Raw genomic sequence first — 27,006 nt, forward strand, 5'->3', positions numbered from 1 at the left:
CATGCCCACTTCTCCCCACATCTTAGTGTCATCTGCGAATTTGAACAAGGTGCTTTTCACCCCCTCGTCCAAGTCGCTTATGAAGATGTTGAACAGTGCAGGCCCGAGGACCAAGCCCTGAGGGACCTCACTGCCCACAAAGCTGTTCTTAGATGCTTCATAAACTTTGTGTTGGACCTCTCCACAGGACAAATTCCTTCACTGGTGTTAGCGTTCTTAATTGAAAAACTTAAGAGTGGCATTTTTTCCTAACTTTATGACAGGCAACTCTGAAGAAATGTTTCACAAAGGGGTCGAGGTCATTAGGGTTTGCTTTGAATGTGGCATGATTTCACCTGTACTGTACCAAGTGAAACATTACTTAAACAGAGTTCTGGTGGAAGATAGCAGTGTAACAGCCTAAATTCATTTTATTGTCCCCTCTCTGAATTCTACTTCAAGCATTACTAACATGCTTAAGCACTTCCAAGTAGCTCTTCAAGGTAAGGGATTGTAAGGCAAGGTAAGGTAAGGTAATCTTACTCTAATCATATTGTCACTCAACATACTGCAAATCCAGTAGCACTACTGAACTTGCCTCATTTGAACAGATGTAAAGAGGAGTAATAGAGATTTCTGGTCATTTGATGGACAGAGTCCAGAATTTTATTCAGTATAAGATCAGGATGGATTCCAACATAGAAGAATCATAAAGTCTAGTCATGGTTTATGTTAGGGTGACTGTATTTGGATCTTAGGGAGCACTGAATTTGCAGCTGAATAAATACTTTACTCTGTGTCTCAGCAAAGCGGCTGACCACAAGGCAGAATGATATATTAGAAGTAACATTGCAAGACGCTTAGACAAGCAGTTTCCTAACATGTGGTAGTGTGTAGGATATATGATTCCTTGTTTAAAAGGAGAACAAGGTACAGCCCGCCAGCTATCGTCAGGAGATAAAACAGAAGCAAGACCTTGGAGATGGTGCTGAAATCAGCAAGAAATGGCAAGTGACCAGGAGAAGCATGGTTCACAGTCCTAAGAATGCGCTCATAGCAAAAAGACATGTAAATGAATGAAATACATAGGTAATCCTATGCTAATGAAGTAAACAGTAAACAGAGGCAGAGCTTGAGATAGGAGAAGATATGGGTGGAACAAATGTTAATGAGCATGAACCAAGGTGTATAAAATGTGAAAAGAACTAATGTTCACTGCTGGTCCCCGCTTTGGTTTTTTGGGAGCTCGCCGAAAGTGGTCTCCATTCTGAATAAAGCTGTTGCGAGCAATGTGTGCGGGTTTTTGCTCCCTGAGCAACTGGATCCATGGGCAATTGGATCGTTGTCTCCCTAGTCATTGGGTGCTGCATGGAGTTGGGGTCTAACAGTTTAATTAGTATTAGTCACTATTTTCCTTCCATTTATCAGAGGTTCCAGCATGGGTAACTGGTGCTGCCTTAGGTTGGGGGGCGGGCATGACCAGTCCTGCCAACCCAGGGGAGGAGGTCACCCATAGCTGATCTCGCTCCCTGGGGGGGGGGGTACTTCTGGGAGTGGCTGCATCAATCATCTGGCACTTGCAGAGGAGGCACCGGTGCTCCTGCCTGCCTCACCTGCCCATCACCTAAGCAGTGAGCGCAGCCAGTCAGGAGGTCCACTGGCACTCTCAGGGGGTGCATGTGCACCACCTATGCATTGCCACTAGATTTTGGTTTTGGTTACTCCATGAAGTACTGGAAGCCTGTACTGGAGACCAGGTTGTTCTTCATATTGGGCACAACCAGCACAAGAAAGACTCTGCATGTTCCTACTCAGACGGTTCTTGTTATTGGATTGTACAGGAAGCCCCACTGCATAACATTCTGTGGGTTGTCTTGAGAAGTGAGAAAGAAACTGTTATAACAAATGGAACCAAATAAGTCCAGAACAGGTGGGCAATTATTTGGGCCTGCGGGCCTCATAGGCAGTTCTGGAGAGTTGCCATGGACTGGTCAGCACCCCACTCCCCCTGCAACAACCTGGAGTCCATGAGCCCTGCAGCTCCTCCCCACCACCCCCAACAGTACACAGCCCCAGCCCTGACCTCAGCCCACCCTGCATCTGTTCCATACTCGTCCTGGCTGAAGCAGAACAGCCAGAACCCATGTATATAGTCCTGACCCACCTTGTGCCTGCTCCGGACTGTCCACTGTTGTATACGAATCTTGTAGGGCTAAAAGCAAAGCTTTGTAATGCTAAAAGTGAGGCCATTTCTTTGTCCTTTCGCCTCTATTTCATAAAAGTGGACACAGCACTTACAAGACGGCTGAGAGTGAAGAGGGGTACTGGTACTGTGTGAGGGTTACTGATAAGATATGAAGCCAGCTGAATCCAGTCAACCAGGGAGTCTCGTCAACAGGGAAACCTTGAAAGTCAGGCATGGGTTGTGTTTGTAAGATAAAGAAACATCTCGAGACAAAAATATATGAGGCATATAATTCACAAGAGTTAAACTTTGGTGTTCATGCTCACAGTGCCGCTTGATAGGATAGAATAGTGATTTAGTTAATAGATGATTGGATATTTTTATGAGCACGAGCTAATCACGAACTAATGCCACTTTGCAAAGTATAAAAAAGTATGATAACTAGTAGGCGGGGTCCCTCTCCCAAAGAGGCACCTTGCTCAAGCGAATAAAGATTCTGTATTTAATTTTGGATACTTCCTCTCCGTGATTATTGCCCCAGCCTAGAGCAAACTGCACGTGGCTTTAAGAGTGTAATTCGTAACACCATCCATGCTGAGCAGTGGCAGTGGTCAGGCAGAAGCTGCTGTACAGCGTGGGGGAAACGCAGCCCCTCCCTTCACTGATGCTGGGTCATTCTTGCTGCAGCTGTCCAGAGCCTGCGCCTGAGCTGCCCTGCAGCTCCTCTCTGCAGCTATTGGTACTTCTGCATCACCCAGCAAGGCAGCACTGGCAGTGCAGAGGCGCCACAGGGCAGCATGGGTACAGGCTCTAGTGGCTGCAACAAGAAGGGCCCAGTAGCGGCTGCTTTTCCCTTGAGCTGAGCTGCAGCTTCTGCCTGGCCACCACTGCTGCTGCTGCTGTTCAGCGTGGGTGGGCAAGTCTGGAGCAGGTGCGGGGCAGGCGGTGGTCAGGGTTGTGCGCATGGGTTCCAGCTGGTCTGCTCTGCGTGGGTGAGCCTGGAGTGGGTGCAGGGTAGGCTGGAGTCAGGGCTGTGCATGTGGGTCCCCATCAGTACCAGGGGACTGGGGCCAGTGGTGGCAGCAACCAGAAGGAGCTGCTACTGCTGCCTGGGCTGTCTAGAAAGATAGTCCAGATGTGGAGCTTCTCCAGACCCACCGCATGCCCGAGGGCTGGTGGGATGTGCCACGGACCAGATGGCACTTGGGCCAGGCTGGACCAAGGGACCTACAGCAGTTCGGGCAAAGTTCCTCTGTGGGCCAGATCCAGCTCACAGCCCATATGGTTTAGAATCTCTCTCTTCAGGTATTCTCTTTTTAATCCTTGCTGTTGGCTGCTTTAAGCTACGTTGCTGCTGAAACACACAGTATTTCCATATACAACATGAGACAAACACCATAGTTTTGTGTACTATAAAATCCAAACTCTAGGACAGTCTGTAAAGAAAATGTTCATAAACATTAAGCCCAAACTAGAGGCATAATTAGATCTTCAAATATATGTCGAGTGCATTCTAATATATGCATGTATGATAAATGTGTAGCACAAAACCTGTTATCCCAGTATTTCAGAACTTACTGCTCATCTATTTACACTTCATGTAAGGGAGCATCATCAACTGCCTTTTACAGATGGAGGAGTAGGCAGAGAAATAAGAAACAGAGGTTGAATAACTTGCCTAATGCAACAGAAACCAGTGGGGATAAGGAGAAAGAGGAGCTACTTGTCTACTCTCTTGATCCTGCGGAACCTGACGATGGCTCCTGCCTGCTTCCTTTACACCAGCTGTAGTGGTCCCAAAGGAACCAATGGGGAGAATAAGCACTTGCTTTCCTAGATGGCATGCCCCACTCCACCCTCACTTAAATCTCCAGGTGCCAGCTCCACAACACTGAGAGGGCAGCTTCAGTGTGAAATCATGATTCTTTTACATATGAGACAATCGGTAATATTTAAAAATCAACCAGCTTTTGAAAATAAATTATTTCACTATGAATTTATGATCTGCGAACCACCAGAATGTGGGAAACGAGTTTTCTGCTGGAAACAAACATTCCTAGGAAGCCACTGGGAATTTGTCTGCTGGAGTCTCACAAAACCAACTAAGTCCCTTTTTCAAAACTAAAAACTTTGCTGTTTTCATCTTAACAGAAACCCAGCAGAACCCCCTTCCCACCCAGTTTAGACCTCCTGTTGTTATTTAGTGTATTCATTTATTAGAAAAATCCAGCTGCACAATGCTAGGAGCAGCTCCTTATTGGAGCCTCTGCCATATCCAAGCTGCTTTCTGGGGACAGTTGTCTTTTACAATGTAATTCTTAATATGTCAGAATGGTTCCTCTGCCCACCTTTGACTCCCACCTTTACTTTCTTCTGCTTTACGATCTATTGCAGGGGCTTCCTTCCCTACTGTCATCCTCACTCTGCCTGGTCAGACAAGGACCTGAACACTTCATTGATGGGTCTGATAGTTGCACAGGGCTAATAAGGCCCAATCTGTCCCTGTTACAGATGCTTTGGGTCAAATAGAAGTGTAAGCATAGCGTACAAGCATAGCCAAGCAGGCAGACAGTTAAGCATGAATTCAAGGGGCACATAAATTAAATTAGGCTGATTGGCAATGAATGAAGCAACTCTTCAGTCTATGCTGAGTTACCTATTCTGCCAACTTAATAAAAATTTCAGGCAGATTCACTACAGATTCAATAGCTAGGACAGAATATCCACTTATTTGCTGCCCCCTCCCCCAACAGACTTACCAGCTTCATGCAGGTCTCCAAGCTGCCAGGCAGGCTGTGCTCCTCACTATACACACACACACACGTCAATGTCACACACATACACACATGCAGCTAAGCAAATGATGCACTTCGGAACCTACGAAAGTAGGAACCTACCAAATTTGGGGCAGCTTTGTGTGTGAATGTGTGTGTGCATGACACTGAATATACACACGCACTGTATGTGTGTGTGACTAGATATATGTGTGTATGTATATGTGCCTGTATGTACACACTTGTATCACACGCACACGCACACCCAGTGACACACGTATCCCTCCCCCGCAAGCCCATCCATCCGTCCAAGCCTGCGAGGCAGGTGCAGGCAGGGGGCAGGGCCGGGCGGGCGGTACCTGGCACGGAGGGCGTGGTGGTCATCCGCTGGAAGTACTTGAACTCGTTCCTGAAACAGAGGAAGAGGCGGTCGCGCTGCACGGGGGCGGGTGATGCCCGAGGCCCCCCCCCCCCACAGCAGCGCGCGGTGTCCAGTGTCCGCCCCGCCCCGCCCCTACCCGGTCCCCGCCGGCCGCACGGGAGGCCGCGGCGGGGACTGCAGCTCCCGGCATGCAGCACGGCCCGGTCGGGACCCGTAGCTCACGGGTCGGGGAAGGGGCGTACCGGAGCGGCGGCCACGGCAGGGTCCCGTTCTTGCCGATGCCCATGTTCTGGCTCACAGCCGCTATGGCGTTTAAGGAGCTGACCATGGTTGAGCAACTCCGACCCGTCCCACCCCGCTCCGCCGCCGGACTTTGGAGTTGGCGCCCAGTCCCCACCTACCGCGCTGCGCATGCGCGGAGCCGGCCCCCGCCCCCCCGGCCCGGCACGCAGGCGCTCAGTGCTTCACGCGGCGGCGCGGGAGTAGCTGCGCGTTGCGATGCGGCGCGGGCGGCGGCCGGGGCCGGGGCCGGGGCCGGGGCCGGGGCCGGGGCAGGCGGTGCTCAGCCGCTTCTTCCGGCCGGCGGCGGCGCGGAGCGGGCAGGAGCCGCCTGGGGGCGGGGTAGGTGCGGGCGGTGGCGGTGGCGGTGGCGGTGCGTCCCGGGCCGAGGGTACTAGTTTGAGGCTCTCGCTCGCCCCCCGCTTAGGGTGAGACCGCTGGCCCGATGTGGGGGTCAGGCAGGGACGGTGCCCCTGTTCACACTGGGGCAGAGTCTGGCGGGAGCATTCCTCTGCCTGTGCCCGGCTGCCCTGGAGCGGGTGGGAACAGTCCTGTGCAGAAGCTGGAGGCCGTGACAGGGATTTGGCCTGGGCAACTTGAGTGGTGGGACGCCACCCCGCTCGGCTCGGAGCCCAAGTGCAGCCCTGCCTCTGGCCCTCCTGCGTGGGGCTCGCCTGGACCCGTGGGCCAGGCTGGCTGCCCATCGAGCGTGGGCGGGGGGGGGGCAGTTCTGCTGCACCATGGCACAGTGCTGCTGTCACCCTGCAGCAGATAGTGTCTGCCCTGTGGAGCGGGCTACTACCTTGCTCCATGGCCCTTGACTGCTCCATATGCTGCTGAATTCTTCCCTGTATCTTGGTGTCTAGCACTTCCTTACCTATGAAAGCATCTCTGTTATCTTCTGGGAAGTTGCTGTCATTCTCATGCCCCCCCACAAGGTTGCTGAAAGTGATGATTAGTGCTTTCCCATCCTTATAAGACCTGAGTGTCAAACTTGCCTCCCCTTCCCACCCTAGATCTGGACCAAGGGGCTCTTCATGGGTGGGATCTGTGTACAGTAGTGGCAGGAGAAGCAGCATTAGGAAACAAAAGGGGACTGGGGGGTGGGGTAAACAGCTGTTACTCACCCCTGCCACTGTCACTCATTGCCAATGGGGCTTCATGCCCTGGATTTAAGTGGTGAATCTGGCCCTTCCAGGAGCTGTGTGGGCCAGATGACAGCTCTGAGGCCCCTGCTTTAAGCCTCTGAAGAAATTTACTTTATTTTAAGACAACATTTTCAATCAGGATTGCATCTGAGCAAAGGATTAGGGAACTGCATATTTTATTAATTGAGCCTTCTGTAACTGTGCAGCAGAGACAAAGTTGTAGTCTCTTCTTATCTTGAATTTGTGCTAAAATGAGGTCCATATTTTCCCTGCCTCCTTTGCTCCTCTTTCTTGCCCAGTGAATTCAGTGTCCTTGCCCTCTATGTAAAGCGTTTTATGGTTTTATTTAGATAATTCTGAGGGATTTAGGAAGTGGGCGTAAAGAGAATCCACTCTCTACCCAGTGCCTAAGTAGATTAGAGTGAGCTCCAAGAGCCCCAGATCCAGGGTTAGGGTGTAAAATGCCTTACAGAACATATTTTTTGTAAGCATGTACTTTACATGGGCAGTTCTCTCTCTCTCTCTGACATCTCAAAAGGAGGTCTGTTTGTAAATGCAGGTTTTCACATAGAATATCTCAGCCCAGTGTCTAGGCATCATGTTGCTTGTTAGATTCCTATAAGTGGACCTGTGCAGAGGCCTCTCAAAGTGGAAAGAAAAGGTTACTTTGAAAACAGTAACAGTATCCTGCCTTCCTTTCTTGCATTGGTTTTGTGGCTCTCGTCTTTTTTTTTTACTAATGTAAATGTGTCTTGTGTCCAGGCCCTAATTGCTTTTTCCATTTGAAAAATCCTGGTAATCTGTGAATGGACACGTGTGTAGTTAACATGGCTAAGGGTTTATCATTTCTGTAATAAATTAAATAGAAGTTTTTGATGTCTAGTACAGAAGTCAGATTTGTTCTTCACATATCTTTTAATTTTTTTCTTGGAAACAATGGAGAAACTAACTAACTTCTTAAAAATTCTGTTTTAGAGTTCTGAATCTGATGGAAAAAAGAGAAGAGCACCTCCAAATAATGAACTTAGCAAAAAGAAATTAAAGTCAGTACAAAAGAATAGTGAGGAAGGTGGTAGTTCTATGAAGATTCTGGATGTTGGTGAGTTTATTGTGAGCAAAACTGATTTTTATAAGAAAAGTGTGTCTGGAAATAACCCCTAGAGGTCATCTTGTGTAAGCCCTTGTATGAGGCAGGATCATCCCTATCCAAATTATCCCACACAAAGCCATGTCTGACTTCTGAAACTACACAGGCAACCATGCCACACAACCAGAAAGTACAGCGCTCTAATCTGTGACTGGACAAGCAGGGGGACAGTCGTGGCCAGTGTCTTGGTGCTGCAAGATTTGTCAAAGTATGCTTGAGATCTAAGGAAGAGAGCCATGCCCCCACAATTCATACCAGTCTGACCATACAGTTCCCCCCCTTGTCCCCCGCCCCCGAGCTTAGATAGGGCATTTGGCCTGACCCCAAATGGAAGGGAAAACCTTCTAGCTAGGAACCTTTGGGCCAGGTACAGACATTATAGTTTTACTGGTATAAGTGATCAGAAACTGGTCTATACCCATAACAGAACAGAAGTTTGGCATCCTTAAGCTGGTTTAAAAATGGCAGAATCTAGTCTAAAGTTTGCTCTTCCTATCAAAGGGCAAATGTGTGTTCTGTCTCCTGCTGATCTAAACTACACCACTTACAGAAAACTGTGTAATCTAGACAGATTCTGCCTCCAGCTTTTTGAATGTCTGTACCTAGCTTTGGGCTTTAGTCCCAGCAGGAACATTAGCACCCAAGTCAAAATCCCCAGCCTTGGCTGCAGCCGACATTCAGTCCTGAGGAAGGTGAAAAAAACCAAAACAACCCTCCACACAAGCCCTGACACATGTAGCAACAGGAGCAGGGAATTTTCCTTCCTGACCCCATGTGGCAACCAGCAAAGCCCAGAAAATTCCTACAGTATAGCCTAGGTATAGCTACATTTAGATCGTATCTTACCATTGCTTATCCAGCCTCTTCTTGAATGCCTCCAATGGTGGAGATTCCACAACTTCCTTAGGCAGTCTGTTCCATTGCATCAGTGTTCAAACAGTAAAGTTTTTCTTCGTATCCAATGTAAACTTGATGCAATTTCAGGCCATTGGAACACATCCTGCTCTCCGTAGTTAGAAAAGCTGTTCTCCCTCATCTTAATGGTAACCCTTCAGGTATTTGAAAACTGTTATCATGTCCCCTTTAAGTGCCTTCTCCATCAGTTGACCAAGCCTATTTCCTTCAGCTTCTCTTTGTGTGGATTGCCTTCCAAGATACTCTAGATGAGGCCTAAACAGTGTTGACTAAAGAGGCACTACCACCTCTTGTGTCTTGCACCTAGTGTTTTACTGATGAAGTCCAAAACAACATTTGCCTCTTGTCTGACTGCATCATGCTGCAGTCCCACATTGGACATGTCTATGCATGCCCTTACAGAGCTGTTGTTACTATGCCGTCATTTAGTACTTTTGGGAGTACTAAGTGACAGCGCCGTAACCGCCTGTACTGTGCAGTCTGCACGGCGCACAGTTATTTTGAGCTGCTGCCTCTGTATTAATGCACTACACCGAGGGAGCATGTCACTACAGCAGTGTAGCTGCGGCATCATGCTTTTTTGCCCTCTGATGGTACGTCGTTGTAGCATCTCATGTAGACATGCCCACTGAGTCTCTTTATCCACCAAGACACCTAGATCCATTTTTGTAGTGCTGCCATCCAGTCTGGTATCACCAATCTTGTATTTGTGTTTTTTGATTATTCTTCCTGAGGTGTAGCGCTTTGCATTTGTCAGAATTGAACTTTGTTCTCTTGGCTGTAGCCCAACTTTTGCAATCTGTCAAGAGCCTTCTGAATTGTGGCTCCTGTTCTCCAACATATTCACAGTCCTTTCCCATTTTGTGTTGTCTGCAAATTTACTTAAAAAGCTCTTTATTCCAGCATCCAAATCTTTAATAAATATGTTGAATAACGTTGGGCCCAAGACAGACCCTCACAGGACTCCACTTGAAGCCTCCTGCTATTCTGAGATGGATTTCTCTATAATTACTCCTTGCTTGTGGCTCTTGAGCCAGTTGCCCATCTACCTTATAGTAGTTTTGTCTTGCCTACGTTTCTGCAGTTTGCTGGAGAATATCATGTGGGGCTTTGTCAAAAACCTTGCTCTAATCCAGATACACTGTATCCACACTATTCCCTTCATCCACCCAAGTAGTTACTTTGTCAAAGAAGATCAAGTTTGCTAAGCACAATTTGTTCATAGAAAATTTGTGCTGAGTGCTCATGGTCTGCTTTTCCTTCCCAAGGTGCTTGCAAATGGACTTCCTCAGGATATGCTCCAGTAACTTCCTGGGTATTGAGATGAAGTTAACCAGTAGTTCCCTAGGTCCTCCTTTTTGCTTTTTTATATTGGCTCTTTTCCAGTCCTCTGGTACCTCACCTGTTTTCCACAACTTTGTAAATATTATTACCAAGGGCTCCAAGATCACCTCTGCTTATTCCTTCAGTACCCTGGCCTTGCTGATTTAAATTCAGTAATACATGTCAAAAGCCTCCTGACCATTTCTTTTGTTAGCTCATCCCTCAGGTTGTCCCCTTCCTTATTCAGATAATCCTTATTTGGTATCTGGTTGCAGCCTAAGTTTTTGTGAATACTGAGCAAAATAGTTGTCTGCTTTCTTTGCATTGTGTGTTACGAATTTGCCTTGGATATTTAACAGTAGACCCATAGCTTCCTTTGTCTTGCTTTTCTGGCCAACATACTTATAGAACCTCTTCATTTTCGTTACCCTCCCTCACCAGGTGCAGCTCGTTCTTTATCATTGTCTTTCTGGTTTTACTTTTCCAAGTTCTTGCTATCTCCTGGTATGTTCCCTTAGAGACCTGCCCATTGTTCCATTGCCTGTATGTTTTCCTTTTGCATTTGAGGCATCCCAGAGGCAACTAGTGCAGCTGCATTGGTCTCTTGTCATTCTTATGCTTCTGTCTTGTCAGAACGGTTTCTTTTTGGGCTTCCAATACTGCAGCCTTTAGAAGCCTCCAGCCCTCCTGGGCACCTTTATCCTTCAGTCTGTCTTCCTGTGGCACTGCGTGCTATCTCCTTAAGTCAGTTGGAATCTGCCCTTTTGAAGTCCAGTGTCTTGGTTCTGCTGACCTCATACTTTCTCAGAGTCAGGATCATAAATTCATATATAATATTCTTATAATAATAAAGGGCTTCGTCCATCTGCCTGTCTCTCTGTAATGCTCTTGGAGCACTCTGATTGGTTAATAAAACAACCGGTCAGAGTGCGGAGCACCACCATGATGGAGGAGATGGAGCTGAGGGGTGGGGAGGGTCCGCCACTTCCAAGGAGCAGGGCTGGGGAGTGGGGATGAGGCCAGCAGCACTGAAGGCGGCGGCATGGGGTGTTGGCAGAGGGGGACAGGGGATGGTGGGGCAAGCTTCCCCCTTGCTCCTGGGAGGTGATGGTGGCGTGGTGTGGTGGCTCCATCCACCTCCCCAGTCATTCTTGACGAGTTATTGGCTAATTCTTTTATATCATGATTGCTTCCTCCTGAGTTGTTCATCACCTTCACATCCTCCACCATCTCTTCCCTATTGGTCAATACAGGATCCAAGATAGATGATCCTGTGCTGGCCATCATCCATGAAAACGCATGGTGATTGGGAGAAGTCCCAGATGATTGAATAAGGGCAAATATAGTGCATGTCTTTAAGAAAAGGGAAGGAGGAGGATCCAGGGAACTACAGACTGTCAATATCATCTCAGTTTCTGGAAAAATAATGGAGCAGGTCTGCAATGAATCCATTTCTAAGCACTTGGGGAAGAAGGTGGTGATTAGGAACAGTCAGCATGGATTCACCAAGGGCAAGTCATGCTTGACCAACCTGATTGCCTTCTGTTATGAGATGCCTGGCTCTGGATTTGGGGAAATCAGTGGATATGATATACTTTGACTTTAGCAAGGCTTTTGATACTGTCTCCCACAGCGTTCTCACAGGCAAGTTAAGAAAGCATGGGTTGGATGAATGGACTGCAAGGTGGACAGAAAATTAGCTGGATCCCTGGGCTTGGAAGGTAGTAGCCAATGGCTTGATGTCTTGTTGGCAGCTGGTATCAAGCGGAGTGCCCCACAGGTTGATCCTGGGCCAGACTGTGTCGTTCAATATTTTTGTTAGTGACTTGGAAGATTTAATAGAGTATACCTTCAGCAAGTTTGCAGATGACAGGAAGATGGAGAGTAGTTGATATCCTGGAGGGTAGGGCTAGGATTCAGAGGGACCTCAACAAGTTGGAGGAATGGACCAAAAGAAATCTCATGAGGTTCAATAAGGATAAATGCAAAGTCCTACACATAGGATGAAACATTCCCATGCACTGCTACAGGCTGGGGAGTGACTGGCTAAGCAGTAGCTGTGCAGAAAAGGACCTGGGGGTTACAGTGGACAATAAGCTGAATATAAGCCAGCACCGTGTCCTTGTTGCAAAGAAGGCTAAAAGTACACTGGGCTACATTAGTAGGAGCATTGCCGGCAGATCGAGAGAAGTGATTTTTTCTCCTCTGTTTGGCAGAGGGCACCAAAAGTGGTGAGGGGGCTGGGGCACATGACTTCTGAGGAGAGGCTGAGGGAACTGGGCTCCTTTAGTCTGGAGAAAAGAAGACTGAGGGGATTTGATAGTAGCCTTCAGCTACCTGAAAGGGGATTCCAAAGAGGATGGAGCTGGGCTGTTCTCAGTGGTGGCAGATAACAGAATAATAAGCACTGGCTTCAAGTTGCAGCAAAAGAAGTTTAGTCAAATATTATGAAAAACTTTCTCACAAAGAGGACAGTAAAATACTAGAACAGAGGTGCTGGAATCTAGAGAGATGGTAGACTCTCCATCCTTGGAGGTTTTTACGACCCAGCTAGACAAAGCCTTGGCTGGGATGATCTAGTTGGGGCTGGTCCTACTCTGAGCAGGGGGTTAAACTACTAGATGATCTCCTGAGGTCCCTTCCAACCTTAATTTTCCATGATTCTGTGATCCACTAGTTGTATCCTCAACTTCCTGTTCCAGAAAGTTGTCTTCCACACAAGTTAGGAACTTGCTCAACACATTACATTTAGCTGTATGATTCTTCCAGCTGTCCAGAAAATTGAACTCTCTCATCAGTACAATCTCCATAACTTTTGGACAGTTTTGTCACCTTCAAGCGTGCTTCATCCACCTTTTCTTTCTGATTTGGTGTTCTATAATACTTTCATACCACTATATTGGGGCTGCATATTTCACCTTTTATTTTCACCCAAATGGACTCTGAAATCCTGTCTTCTTCCTCCTGAACCAGGGAGCCAGTGCTATGCAAGGCTGTGCCCCCACCTTTTCTCCCAACCCTGTCTTTCCAAAACAGAGTGTAGCCCTCAATACTGACTTTTGAATCATAAGAGCTGTTCTACTAAGACTCTGTGATACCAGTCAGATTGTAGTTTATTTCACAGGCAGTGACTTTTAGTTCATCTTCTTTGTTCTCTGTTCTCTCATTTGTGTACATACATCAGACATATTTTGCATTCTGACCTACTTGTTTCCCTTTTGCATCACTTGCTGATGTCTTGTGGCTCTTTAGCCCTTTCCCACAGTTGAACTGTTTCTTCGGGTCCTTTCCCCTCTGGATTGTCTGCTGTGTTGCTGATTGGTTTTGTTTACCATTCCCTGTGGAATCTAGTTTAAATCCCTCCATACTGTTCTGGTCAAATGGATCATGTCTCTTAATAGCAGTCCTCATCCCCAGAACATCTGCCAATTATCAAAGAATCCAAAGCCTTTTTAACACCATGGTCTTAGCCATGTGTTTACTTGCATGATACAATGGTCACTGTTAGGGTCCTTACCTTCCACAGGGAGGTTGATAAGAACACCACTCATGCTTCAGACTCCTTATTCCTTCTGCCAGGACCCTCATAGTCCCCTCTGATCTGTTTAGTGTCATTCCTGGTACTATCATTGATGCCTACATGGGCAAGCAGGAAAGGATGATTTCTGGCAATTATGATTTGGCAATGAATTCTGGCAGTCTTTCTGTGATAGCCTGAATACATGCTTCTGGCAGGCAGCAAGCCTTCTGGGATTCCAAATTTGGATGACAAATTTGTGCATCTTTTCCCTGCAGAAGGAAGTCCCACCATGCTCCTTTTCTTCCTTGGTGCAGTGGTCTTAGAGCCCTCATTCCTGGGGTCCTGTACTTCATGCTCTCTAGACTACTGAGTCCTTTGGATCTTTCCCACTCATGTCCTCACCTCTGCCTTTTCCCCTAGCTGTTCTGTTGCAGAATGCTTGAAAGCAGTTGCTGACTTCAGACACTTAAACCTCCTAGTAAATAGATCTTAATGGTCAATTCTTGTCAGATGTGGTAAGGATGATTTTTGAGTTCAGCGTATGTTTTGAGAAATTATTGAGAAATTATACTGGATTACACCGAAGATAATTTTAGATAAAGATTTTGCTCCATTTAGATAACTGATGACGCTAATCAGTGGATATAGATGTCATTACATTTAAGCTTCCTTTAAAAATTTAAGGGGAGGAATAATTTTCAAAGTAGAATGGGACTATGTTCAAATACCAGCATTTTTATACTGCTTGAAAGTGTAGGGAGATAATTAGAAAATATTAAGAGAGGCCATCATCTTGGAATACAGTGCACTTAAAAATGACATCTAAAAATACTTTTAGGTGCCGTGGTCTACCCCAGCAGGTTTTTATGACTACGTAATTACTTTTTGTTAGAAGAAAAAAAATAAGTAGGGGAAGTTGACTGCATGGGGAAGGTAATGAATCTGATTACACTTACACACAGCTCTGTTAATTTTACAGAATAAACAAGCTGGAGAAGAAGAAAAACTTGTGTATTTTTCAGTATATTATTATAGCTGTTACTTAGAATAATAGTTTAAAAAAGAAGCAAGATATTAAGTTGATTGCATCTCTAAGTACCATTTACATTTTATTTTGGATAGTGAGTTATAGCTTAATTTTGCTGTGAGTTATTTCTGCCACTATGATAGGCTGAGCTGCTGTATTATATAATTACAGTTTCTTAGACGCATACTCTCGGGCAAGTGAGTTTGAGCAAAATGTTGAATACCCTTATACTGGATACCAGTTTACAAGGAACTTTAGCTATAAGATAATTTACTAATACATTTCTTCTGTATTTTTATTAATAAAGAGCCTAAAAAGTGTGATGGGTCCCGCTTATGTCTGAAAACACTTGACAAGCTCAGAGAATTCTCCAGTGATTCAGGGCAGTCACATACAAGAGGCCAAGTACTTCCGTTTCAAGGGAGCCAGTCTGCAGGCTTGGAAAAATGTGCCAGTATTGCAGAAAGAACTTTGGAAACAAATAGCACCCTTCATTCTGAAGAGACTGGTTCACAGATCAGTCAGAAGGTATGCAGAGCTGATCACTCAGTCACAGTGCAGCTGGGGTTGCTTTATGTGATTAAAATATGGCCTTGATTATTGGGTTTCTTTTGCATTTCGTTATGGTAGAATTCAACATAGAATTGTCTAATACTGCACCAACATCATCTGACATTTATATATCGTATTTTTCTGAATTATTAATATAGTAAGCAGAACAGCTTTTGTCATTCTTCGGTAGTGTTAAACAGCACAATTGAAGTTCTAATGTTTTTCTGTAAATAAGCGATGTTTAAAGATCAGAAGACACAAATGTTGGTGGCAGGAGATTATGGGTGAAGGTGTTCACAGAGTATATTCTCTCCAGTGCGGTAGCTGGCTCAGCTTTTGTTGAGTTTGGGAAATATAATAAGTATTGCAGAAGTTCTTGTTATTTCTCTCTCAGAACCTTGGTATAGAATTATTACTGGACTACATCATGTCAAAGTTGTATTTAAGGTTGTTAACTACAATGTAACCTTCTTACACCAACTGCCCACTTTTAATGGTACCAATATCAGAACCAATTTTTCATTATGATGCAGGAAATTGACTAACCCTGTTATAGTAAATACTCTCTTTTCATGTATTTTTTTCCTTGTTCATTTCCTGTGGTGGTTTATTACAAAACTATTGCATTGTAAAGCAGTCCTCCTTATATTGTGTATTTTGGGACATCCTTATTTGAAAAATCATTGGTTACAAAGCAAACAAATAGAGAACTAGTGGCTCTAGGTTCCCAAAAGACGTTTGGGTCTGGATCTTTCAATCTGCTCTGTGTAAAAGAACCTCTACAAGAGCAGAGAGCTTGCTACCATGGTCATTTAGGAGTATACTTAGGCCTTTCTTAAGTCATCTTTGCTTCATTTTCTCATCTGTAAAAGGGGGTTAGTAATACCTTTTTGTCCATTCCTTGACTATTGTTTGTGTAGCTTTTTAGCTCTTTGGGCCCAGGGCTGCCTGCGACGCTCTGTTTTTTTCACAGTACTTTGTTCAATAAAGCCCTAATTTTGATTGCAACTCCTAGGTACTATTGTAATACACCTAAATAGTAAGTGAAACGCATTTTTTAATTCTTGAATGTGATAGTTTTTCTACAGCTTATGGGATACTTCACTCCAAAACTTTATAGTATGGCTGAAAAGCAAATGTGAGCCAAGATATGATTAAACAAAGTATTACATTATTGAGTATGCTTTCTTAGTTGCTACAGTACTTTTTTTTTCTTCACAGGAAGAGCCATCCTTTGATCTTAATCAGTTTTCAGCATCGCATAAGAGTTATGAAAAACCTCAAAATACTTCCAATACAAATAATAATAAAAGAACTAAAACTGTTTACACTCCACTGGAACTTCAGGTCATAGAACTGAAGAAGCAGTATAAGGATGCTATTTTGTGTGTGGAATGTGGGTACAAGTATCGTTTCTTTGGAGAAGATGCAGAGGTAAGCTATGTTTATTAATGTTACTTGATAATACTTGTATTACTGTGTTGCATTGCATATACAGATGGTATAATGAGGAGGCAGCTGGGAGACTCATTTTAAAAAATATGTCAAATATTGGAAGTTAACATAGCTAAAATTTCTGCTCTTTAAATTTAAAAGTTTGCATTACAAATAGCTAAGGACCTACCCAAATCGAAGAGGCAGACAGTCAATTTTGTGGACAGATTGTGGGGCTGGCTGCCATTTTTGCAGCCTTATCATGGTGGGAGCCATGCCTCTGGTCAAGGGACCCTCCACTGTTGATTGGTTAAGAGTGCTGTCTGTCATGTGGCCTCTGCCCCTCACTGTTGATTGGTGGAGACGGATAGGGCTGCATGATGCACAGCCCTCAACCAATCAGCTGCAAGAGGCGGGTGGGACAGCAGCTATCTTGCCTACTCTCCTTCATGCTGGCAGTCCCCCTTCCACTCCCTCCCTGCCCCCCTCCCTCTCCCAGTGGGCTGTGTGGCTGGATTGCTGTGCCCATTAGGACTGGTGTCTCTCGTTGGGGAACCAGCATTTTATTTTTAGCAAGTTGTCCATTCCACACACACCCCTCCCGCCCCGCATATTTAATAGATTTCATAGACATTAGGGCTGGAAGGGACCTCAGAAGATTATTGAGTCCAGCCCCCCACCCAAAGGGCAGGAAGTCAGCTGGGGTCATAGGATCCCAGCAAGATAAGCATCCAATTTACTCTCGAAGGTGTTCAATGCAGGTGCTTGAACCACCTCCGATGGCAGGCTGTTCCAGACCTTGGGGGCTTGGACAGTAAAAACATTCTTCCTTATGTCCAGCCTGACATGGTCTTGCAGTAGTTTATGACTGTTCGACCTCGTCATCCCTTGGGGCACTCTGGTGAACAAACGTTCCCCCAGAAACTGGTGGTCACCCCGATAAACTTACAGGTGGCCATCAGGTCACCCCTGAGCCTGCACTTTTCCAGGCTAAAGAGCCCCATGGCTCTCAGCCTGTCATCGTAAGATCTGTTTTCCTGACCTCTGATCATGCGCGTGGCACTTATCTGCACTCTGTCAAGCTTCTCCACATCCTTTTTGAATTGTGGAGCCCAAAACTGGACTCAGTACTCCAGCTGAGTACAAGGGGAGAATTACGTTCCGGGACGTTCTATGGATGCAAGCCAGCATTTTGGTCGCTTTACTAGCCACAGCATCACACTGCAGGCTCATGTTCATCTTGTGATCAATGATGACCCCCAAGTCTCTTTCTTCCGTACTGCTAGCCAGCGTAGCACTGCCGAGCCTATAAGAATGCTGCAGGTTTTTCCTCCCAGGGTGGAGAACCTTGCATTTTTTGGTGTTAAAACACCATCAGGTTCTCGTCCACCCATTTGCTGAGCCTGTCCAGGTCAGCCTGAATCACCCGCCTGTCTTCTGATGAGGATGCTTTGCCCCAAAGTTTGGTGTCATCGGCGAACTTGGCCAGTCCAATTCTGACTCCAGTGTCCACATCATTAATGAAGATGTTGAACAATATGGGTCCAAGGACAGAGCCGTGGGGGCCCCACTGGTCACAGGGCAGCATGATGATTGACTTCCGTCAATTACTACCCTCTGGGTCCAACCACAGAGCCAATTTCCCAGCCAGTAGAGCGTGGTGGACCCAAGGCCACAATTGGCCAGTTTCATCAAGAGGTGATCATGGGATACCAGATCGAAGGCTTTTTTGAAGTCAAGATATATTCCCTTGTCCAAGTGATAGGTCACCTGGTCATAAAAGGAAATGAGATTGGTCAAGCAAGACCTACCCGCAATAAACCCATGCTGGCTATCCCTCAGGATGTTGGCATTGGCCAGTCCATTAAGGATGGCCTCTTTAATAAACTTTTCTAAGATCTTCCCTGGGATAGAAGTCAGGCTGATAAGCCTATAATTTGCCAGATCCACTTTCCTCCCTTTCTTGAAGATAGGCACCACATTGGCCTTCTTCCAGTCTTCGAGCATTACACCAGAGCACCAGGAATTTTCAAAGATCTGTGCCAGAGGCTAGGCTATGATGCTCGCCAGCTCCTTGAGTACCCTGGGGTGTAGATTGTCAGGGCCGGCTGACTTGAAGGTATCCAGCCTCTCAAGGTGTTCCTTCACGAGGTCAACGTTGATGGAGGGCAGGGGATCTCCCTCACCCAGACCTCCCTGTCCCGTAGCAGGCAAGGGCGTCCCATGGGACTGATGAAAGACCAACACAAAGTACCCATTTAATAGGCTGGCTTTTTCCTGTGCGTCAGTTGTCAGTTGTCCCATCTGGTTCAGCAGGGGTCCAATGTTGCCCTTGCTTTTCCTTCGGCTCCCCACATATCTGAAAAAGGACTTTTTATTGTCCTTGATGCTCAAAGCTAGTTGGAGTTCAGTTGCAGCCTTGGCTTTCCTGGTTTGCTCCCTGCAGGACCAGAACAGTGCAGAATTTTCCTCCTTGGAGGAATATTTCACAGACATCAACCGATTTCTTAATATCTGCAAAATCACGATTTGAGTAGGTCCCTACAAATAGCCTGTGCACAAAAACAGTGTTATGAAAATATTTGCAATATTCTTTCCCAAGTGTTAGAGTTGAAGAACACTACTGATACTATAATAACATTTTCTTGTCTGTCAGAGGTAAAATGGAAGTATTTTTAAAGATGGGTGCTGTATCATGGCAAGGAAAATCGGCAAAGAGGAAATAACTTGATAGCAAATTAGTCAGGTTTTCTGTAACAAAATGCACTGTGTATATGAGCTTCACATTTTAAAAGCAACATAGACAAATTAGACGGGGTCCAGATTGCAGGCAACAAAAATGATAAAGTGGTTGCAAGGCAAATTGTTGGACAGAAAGTTGAAGAGAACTGGGTATGTTTAGCTTGCAGAAAAGGTGTTTAAGGGGAAACATCTTGGCAGTCTTCAGATCTCTGCAAGGCTGCCATAAGGGAGAAGTACAACAGTATTTCTCCCTTGCTGCAGAGGGTAAGATGTGAAGCATTGGTTTGAACTGTAGCAAATTAGATCTCAGGAAAAACTTCCTAACTATTAGAAGAGTAAGTTAGTGGGATAGACTGCCTAGGGAAGTTATGGGATCTTCTTCGCTGGAGGATTCAAGAAGAGGTGTGTCATTCCTGCATGTCCGCCATGAGTTGAACTAGATTACCCTTGAGAATCAAATCCTGTGATTCTGTGATTTCAAGAGTTTTATTTACAGATAATAACACAACTTGCAATTTTAATAGAGGAGGGGGATAGTGATTTAGAATATTAACATTATATTTGACACATTTGGTTATGACATTTTTTCAGTGCTACATCTGTGCACACGAAAGCTATCTAAATAAGAAAACTTTCAAGGGATCCTGGGCTCAACAGTCTGCAAACTGTAAATTAATCCATAAACAATCTTTTCTAGTCTGTCTGCAAATCATTAGTATTGATTTTAAGTCCACACCCTTTCCATATTTAATTAAGACCACAGGGAAAATTATTCTTGCTTAGGTATTGGAAGCTTCATTTCCCCAATTTATTTTTGTATTATTTGGCTTGCTAATTTGCTATCAGTTTTACTCCCTCAAATTGAAAAAGTATTATCGGGGAGTGGGGGAGTGATGTGTGTACGTGTGTTGCAGCTTTGCCATAGTTTCTGCTACAGGCTGCTGCTTCAGGCTGGTGGATATCCACCTTTTGCGCAGGACCCAGAGCTAGCCTCTGGGGAAAAAAAAAGTTTTTGTTTTATGTCATATTTGGCAGTGGAAATGATAGTATTCCTGACAGTATTTAAATAACCCAGTGATGTTTATAGTTTAGTAGAAGTGCATTATGTAGTTACTTAGTCTGAGGTAACAATTTTCCATTGCAATTGGACTTCAGTGGGCACTATTTGGTTCTTTGCATATTTTCTGTGATTGGACCCTAAAGGGAATGGGGTAAATTTACACTACTCACTTACAGTGCCAGAGAACATGAAATGTTTCTTTGCATGTGCAAATGAGAAATACCATGGTGGCTCCTTGGCTTTCAGCAGTTTGTTGGCTTGTGTAGGCCACTGCATGTGAGTGGCTACCCTAGTTCCAGTTAGAGGTGCACCAACATATCAGTTGGTTATTGGATTGGCACTGATACAAAGAAAATTGTCTGTATTGGAAATTGGCCGGATATAGCTGATAATTTGGCCAGTAAAAGGCCTGTGCATGTGTACAGCTGCAGCACAGCACGTATGCGGCAAGGATCACAGCGCAGAAGCTTGGAGAGCTGCATCCAGCTGGTAAGTCTGTTGTGGTAGAAGGGGAGGGGGGAGGGAAGTGGCATGGGGGGAGTGCAGATCGAGGTCCCCTCGGTAAGGGAGGAGTGGGGCTGGGGCAAGTGCTGCTCATTCAGGGCAGGGTGGGTGCAGGACAGAGCCATAACTTGTCTGGGGAGCGCAGGGAGGGGTGGGGGGTGGCTTCTGTTGCTGCCTGTCGCTCATCTGGCACTTGTTCGACGGCTCCTGCCATGGCTCCCACTGCTTGTCCAGGAGGGGTTGAGGGATGTGTGTGCCCCCAGATCTGCACAGGGCAGGTTGGGGCTGTGCTTGGGGCGGGCAGCAGCAGCAGCACTGGGTTAGGGCTATGGGGGGGCTGCAGCCACCCCAAAATTCGCTATAGACTCCGCCCCGCCCTGCTGGGAAGAGCTTGGCATGGACCCGCCCCACATAGATCCAGGTGAATGCACCCATCCAATACCCTCCCAGACAAGCGGTGGGAGCAGCAACAGAGCTGCTGGACCAACAGGAGTGCACCAGATGAGCTGCTGGGCCAGTGGCAGGTATTGGCGGGAGCTGCCCTACATGCCCCGGACGAGCTGTAGCTGTGTCCCACCCTGCCCCTGGCCTGGGTGGACAGCTTGCCCAAGTCCCTGCACCAGCCCCTCTCCTCCCTCACTGCGGGGGCCTTGATATGCGTCCTTCATGTCCCTTCCCTCCCCACCCACTACAACAGACTTACCAGCTGCATGCAACTCTTTAAGCTGCTAGGCTGGTATTGGAAATTGTATTGATATCAGCCGATATGCCACCTTAAAAATTGGCTATCGGTATCGACCCCAAAAATCTATGTAAGTGCACCCGTAGTTCCAGCTGGGAAAGTAGTATGCACAGAGCAGCACAGTGCGTCTCAGTAGGGAGATGCATAGGACTACTTAAGCGGTGTACATATACCATCAGGTGACAATAAAATAGTGCACTTCTCTGTTCATAAGAGGACACTGAGGAGCTGAACTGTTACTCCATCTTTTGTTTTCCAGTGCTTCTGTTTTGCTACTTAGAGGTTCTGAGATGCTCAGCCATAGTTTTGATGAATAGGTACTTTTTCACAAGTTTGTATTTCTAGTACTTCTGTTGTTGCAAATTACTCCAGTAAGTGAGTCTGACATGAATTGTTGACCAATGTATCCTTTTCCTGCTTTACAGATTGCAGCCAAGGAGCTAAATATTTTCTGTCATCTGGATCACAACTTTATGACTGCTAGCATACCAACCTTCAGGCTGTTTGTGCATGTGCGGCGACTTGTAGCAAAAGGATATAAGGTTATTTTTGGCTTTAATTAGTTTGTTTAACACATGGGTGGCAAACCTGTGGCATGGGTGCCAAAGGTGGCACATGCAGCCTCTGTGTGTGACATGTGGCAGATTAGGGAGCGGACATGCAGAACAGTAGGGTGTGGAGCAGAAAGCTGAGCAGCAGATATGTTAAGGAAAAGAGATCAGAGTGGCAATTGGGGAGGGTGTGGGGCGTATATGTGGCACACCTGTCAGAAAGTTTGACCCCCACTTGTTTAACTTTAACCTGAGTTTCATGTTTAACTGAAGTAATTTACAAGCTTAGCATGGGTGTATGACTTGCATAAAAAATCACAAAGTATGAAACTTATTATGTGTTTTGAAACTAAAATTGTAACACCCTTCCCTGGGCTCTTCCTGTATGAGATGTCTTGGAGTGTAAATAGATTTGCATCTCTTCATTCTATAACACTCAGGTTCAGAGTTTAATTTGGGAGCAGATCTTCCTGTGTGAGATACAAAGTACTGAAAGAAGGCAGCATTTTCTCTCTTTCCTTTGTGTTCTCCCCCGTCCCCCCCTTTTTTTCTTTTTAATCCTAACCACCCCTCTGCTTTTCAAGTGTTGTTAAGCAGGCCTCTGTTTGTCTCTGATCCACCTATCCCAAAAAAGGTTCAAGGTTCAGCTTTCAGTAAAAACAGAATGGCTTATAAAGGCAGATAAGATATTGGATTTCTTGCTGTCTAATTTGACTCTGACTGCCTATGATGAGGATGAACTGATGCATATGGCCTCACTGTGGCAGTTCTCCAAAAGGTCTGTGACTTCTCCCCACACCAATAAAGGATGTGAGACACGTAAGGGAGGTTATCTGCAAGTTGCGGGTGAGCAAATCTTGTCCCATCAGTGGGCTGAATTAGTTGGGCTGTTGCTAACCCCTCACTTGCCTATCAGTGTTAAATTTGCTAGTTGCATCTCTTAAATTCCAGTGGTATTCTTCAGTTTATTTGGAAAGCTTTTTTTCATCCCACAGTTAACTTTTCCATTTCTGTTTTGGGTCTGTTGCAGGTGGGAGTTGTGAAACAAACGGAGACTGCTGCACTGAAGGCTGTTGGAGAAAACAAAAGCTCCCTCTTCAGCAGAAAGCTGACTGCTCTCTATACCAAATCTACACTCATTGGAGAAGATATCTTTTTTGGTTTAATTACTTTGCTTGTGAAAACAAACGTTTGGTGTGCTCTGTATGGTTGAATGTTCAGTGAGCCTTGCCACTTGCTTCAGCAGCTCCAAAAGGTATGCATATGGTACCAGCTGAGGAATGGGATGTACTGGCTATCTCATTCTCTCTTCTTTTTACCTCTGCATTGGCAATGATTGTTCTTTGTCATGTAGTTGTTGCCTTCCCAATTCTAGCAAAAATTGGTAGAATATGCGGAAAGTTCACAAGTAAAAACTCAGTTTTTGGGATTTTCAGATATTTTGAAATCTGTGAAGTTAGAAAATGCTGCAGTACTGGAGCCATGTTCTAGTAATAGCAGTTTGTCAAGTTCTGGTAGTTAAAAAAAGCCAGAATTTGGATATAAAGATCAGAATTGTTTTTTTCTAGAGATCAGACTTCATGAATTAAGAGCTTCCTTAACCTAGTCCTGAGGGGTGCAGAAACATGAGAGCAGGATTTTCTGTTTGCAGAGGAAAGGATATCACATACTGGACAAGATTAAAGCAAACATTGGTTTATATTTAATTTCTGGCAGTCAACTTAAAAAATCCAGGGCAGACAAGGATTCAGTCTACTACCAACCAATAGGGCTGTGCAAAATTTCGGCAGCTGTTTTGTTTTGAAGGTGTTTCAGACCATTTCAGTGCCTGAAACACCAAGTCTGAATTGAGTTGGAAGGCTCAAAAACATCTCCAAAATGAAATGAGGCATTCAAAACATTTCAGAAATGTTTTGGAGATGTTTCAAAAAATTTTGGAGTTTCGGAGCCAGGCTTGCAGGGAAACAGCTGTATGCTGCTGCCCTGCTGCATGACTCGGCTCCTCAGGGAGCAGAGATCCGTGCTGGGGGTCTCCGTGCTGCCACTGCCCGCCCCCCACTACCCTGGTGACATGGGGCTGCACAGGGTGGGCAGCAGCGGCTAGGAGACCCTGGTGTGGATCTCTGCTCCCTGCGGAGCCAGGTCACGTGGCAGGGCAGCGTTGGTCCTTGCTGGGCAACCTGGCTCTGCAAAGAGCAGCAATATGGGGCTGCATGTAGTGGGCAGGAGACCCCAGCACTGATCTCTGGTCCCTACTGCCTGACCTGGCTCTTCAGGGAGCACAGATTCGGGGCTGCACAGGACGGGCAGCGGCAGCGATGAGACTCCTGGCACGGATCTCTGCTCCTTGAGGAGCCAGATCTTGTGGCAGGGCAGTGCTGGTTCCTGCCATGTGACCTGTCTCTGCAGGGATCAGAGATCCGCATGGGGGTCTTCTCACCTGCGTGGAGGGCAGTGGCCCTCCCTCTCCTCCAGACAAGCCGCCCTCGGCCTCATCCTGCTCCCTGTTGAGGCTCTGCAGCCCCCGGCCCCAAGCCCCACCCAGCTGGGCTTCGAAACAGATTTGGAGGAGATTTGGCCAAAACAAAACAGGACAGTGATCCAAAACACCAAAACGAATCACTGTCCTCTGAAATGGCCGAATCTGAAACGAAATCGCACCACAGCCACTTTGCAAAGCCCTACTAACCAAAACTAATAGTAGTTGAAAGTCTTTCCAAAGCTTAGTCTGTGACCATGATGAATAACATCTGTTAGAGGTGTAAGTTCATTGCAATATAGTAGGGGGGTCACATGTTTCCTGCAAGTCTTGCTTTCTCCAAAAGTGTTAATGGACTGTTGGAGGTCTAGGCTTTTTTTGTGTGTGTGTGCCTGAATTAGTTTTTTTGACTGGGTGATAGATGTAGCATTAGTAAATCTTTGTAAGAGACCTTGAGAACAGGAAGGGGTTGAGGTTATGGAGTTGACAGGGCTTTGAAGAAAAGGGGGCTAGCGTTATGAGCCTAAGGCCAGTGCCCTCTATGGAATTGAGTTAGTCAAGCTCTTCTACTTGCTACTGAACTAGGTTATCAAAAGGAGTTAAACACAGCTTTGACCAGTACAGCTGTTTCCTTCTTCTTCTATTTTTTTCCTTCATTTCTTTCATTTTTGTCTTTTTTCTCCATTTCTTAGTCAAATGGCTTCTATCTGAGCAGGGAGAGTGCAAAGGCAGTAGGGAATTTGATTTCTGATGCAGTCCAGTATTGTTGGGCTCTGAGTTCACAGTACAAGGAAATGGATTTTTGATGGGCTGATCTGGTGTATACAGACACTATGGCATTATGTGACTACATGGATTTGGGATCATCATTTACTTAGATCAGTGGCTCTTAATCTTTTTTTAGTCTTAAGCAGTCCTCCATAAGTTTTTTGATTTTTGTGGTACCCTTGTGGAGAATCATTGAGCTATAATCTAAATTCAGAAAAGATATGGATGGGGGCTTTGAGGCTCAAAAGACCAAGAACCACTGATCTAACTGTGCCATGTAAGAGAGGCAGGGGGCAGGACCTAACCCTGCTGTGCCCTGCTCTTTTCACTGTCTGGTCACCCCTGTCTGTACCTGAGGGAGCAACCACAGCTCTTGCCACTGACACTGATCCTGTCAGATCTCATATGCTGGTGACTGCACCTGGAGCCCTTCCTGCTGGCTTAGGAGCTTGGGAGTTGTGGAGGAGATGGGCTGGGCTGCAGGACATGCTGCTGGCAGTGTAGGGACAGCCAACACAGGAGCCGCCTGAGGGTAGGCGACATCAGTGGCAAGAACAGTCCTCAGAGAAGCAGTCACAAGCGCTGCTGAGGCAGCTGGGGCAGGCACGGAGCCCTGGATGGGGGAGGAGAGTATGTATTTCCTTGCGTAGGTGCTGGGTGGTACACCAACCTTAATCTTGTAGCAGCCCTGTTAAAAATCACTGGTTGAGGCTGCATACGGGCATTATATTTCTACTGGGAAAATCACCATTCTTCCTGTAGAAATGAGAAATACATAAGCACTCACTGAATTTATCCAGGGAGTGGGGGGAATGCCTTTTCTGGGAAACTATTTTCTAGGTCTCAGCCTGAAAGATCTGCCTTGAGAGAGTTTTTCTTTTGCAAGAGTGAATGCTTGTGGGCTCCCCTCCCAGTTCGATCTGGGAGAGAAAAGGAGGGGAAAGGAGTAGCTGTTGCTGTCTGCTTCTTCCCAAACTCAGTAGTCTCCATTTTGGGGAAGGGGCTCTGCTGGCCCCTGCCAGTTTCCCATTACTGCCCCCCACCATCCAGCTGGGCAGCAGGTGTGGGGAGCACAAAGCCCAGGAACTGGGAATCCATGTTGGGGAGGCTGGCCCCAAAGCTGGTTCCCAGTCCCCATCAGCTTCCCATTGCCGTGGCGGAGATTGCAAAGCTGTGGTGCCTTTGAACTGAGGCTGGGGAAGTTATCTCTGTCCTGGTACTGAGCCATGTGGACTTTAAATGGTACCCCTGCCTGCCCCAGTTCATGACCCTTTGGGCTTTAAATGTTGTGTGTGTTGCTCAACTGGACAGTATGTGTGGTGAGTTACAAACTGGAGATCTGGGACCCAGGGTCAGGGGGGCTGTCCCCAACCCCACTTTCCCATGCAGTCAGCTTTCTGTCATCCTATATGCAGCCCACCTTGACTGTACACAAGGTGATTTAAAACCTAAGGGACTGCCACTTGATAGTCTGCCCCTTCCCAGGCAGGGGAGG

At 46.1% G+C, this 27,006-nt stretch overlaps 2 protein-coding genes across 3 annotated transcripts in view; one reads left to right on the plus strand and one right to left on the minus strand.

Annotated features, from left to right (window-relative positions):
- The window catches only part of DHFR (dihydrofolate reductase), a 36,164-nt gene extending 30,426 nt beyond the window's left edge, over positions 1 to 5,738 (minus strand). Inside the window, exons 1-2 of the mRNA XM_090038176.1 lie at positions 5,563 to 5,738; positions 5,298 to 5,347 (exon numbers count right to left, since the gene is read on the minus strand). Of these exons, the coding sequence (XP_089894302.1) occupies positions 5,298 to 5,347; positions 5,563 to 5,648 (136 nt within the window). The 5' untranslated portion in view covers positions 5,649 to 5,738. The remainder of the gene's footprint in view (positions 1 to 5,297; positions 5,348 to 5,562) is intronic.
- Positions 5,706 to 27,006, plus strand: part of MSH3 (mutS homolog 3) — a 220,391-nt gene continuing 199,090 nt past the window's right edge. Inside the window, exons 1-6 of one of the 2 annotated variants that reach the window (XM_090038175.1) lie at positions 5,706 to 5,941; positions 7,723 to 7,846; positions 14,987 to 15,207; positions 16,453 to 16,665; positions 22,139 to 22,255; positions 23,295 to 23,412. In XM_090038175.1, coding sequence (XP_089894301.1) covers positions 5,819 to 5,941; positions 7,723 to 7,846; positions 14,987 to 15,207; positions 16,453 to 16,665; positions 22,139 to 22,255; positions 23,295 to 23,412 — 916 coding nt within the window. In that variant the 5' untranslated portion in view covers positions 5,706 to 5,818. The remainder of the gene's footprint in view (positions 5,942 to 7,722; positions 7,847 to 14,986; positions 15,208 to 16,452; positions 16,666 to 22,138; positions 22,256 to 23,294; positions 23,413 to 27,006) is intronic. The other variant, XM_090038174.1, reaches the window with a different exon arrangement.

Source organism: Crocodylus siamensis, chromosome 3, assembly GCF_052110815.1.
Source record: "Crocodylus siamensis isolate JL-2025a chromosome 3, ASM5211081v1, whole genome shotgun sequence".
Taxonomy (NCBI): Eukaryota; Metazoa; Chordata; order Crocodylia; family Crocodylidae; genus Crocodylus; species Crocodylus siamensis.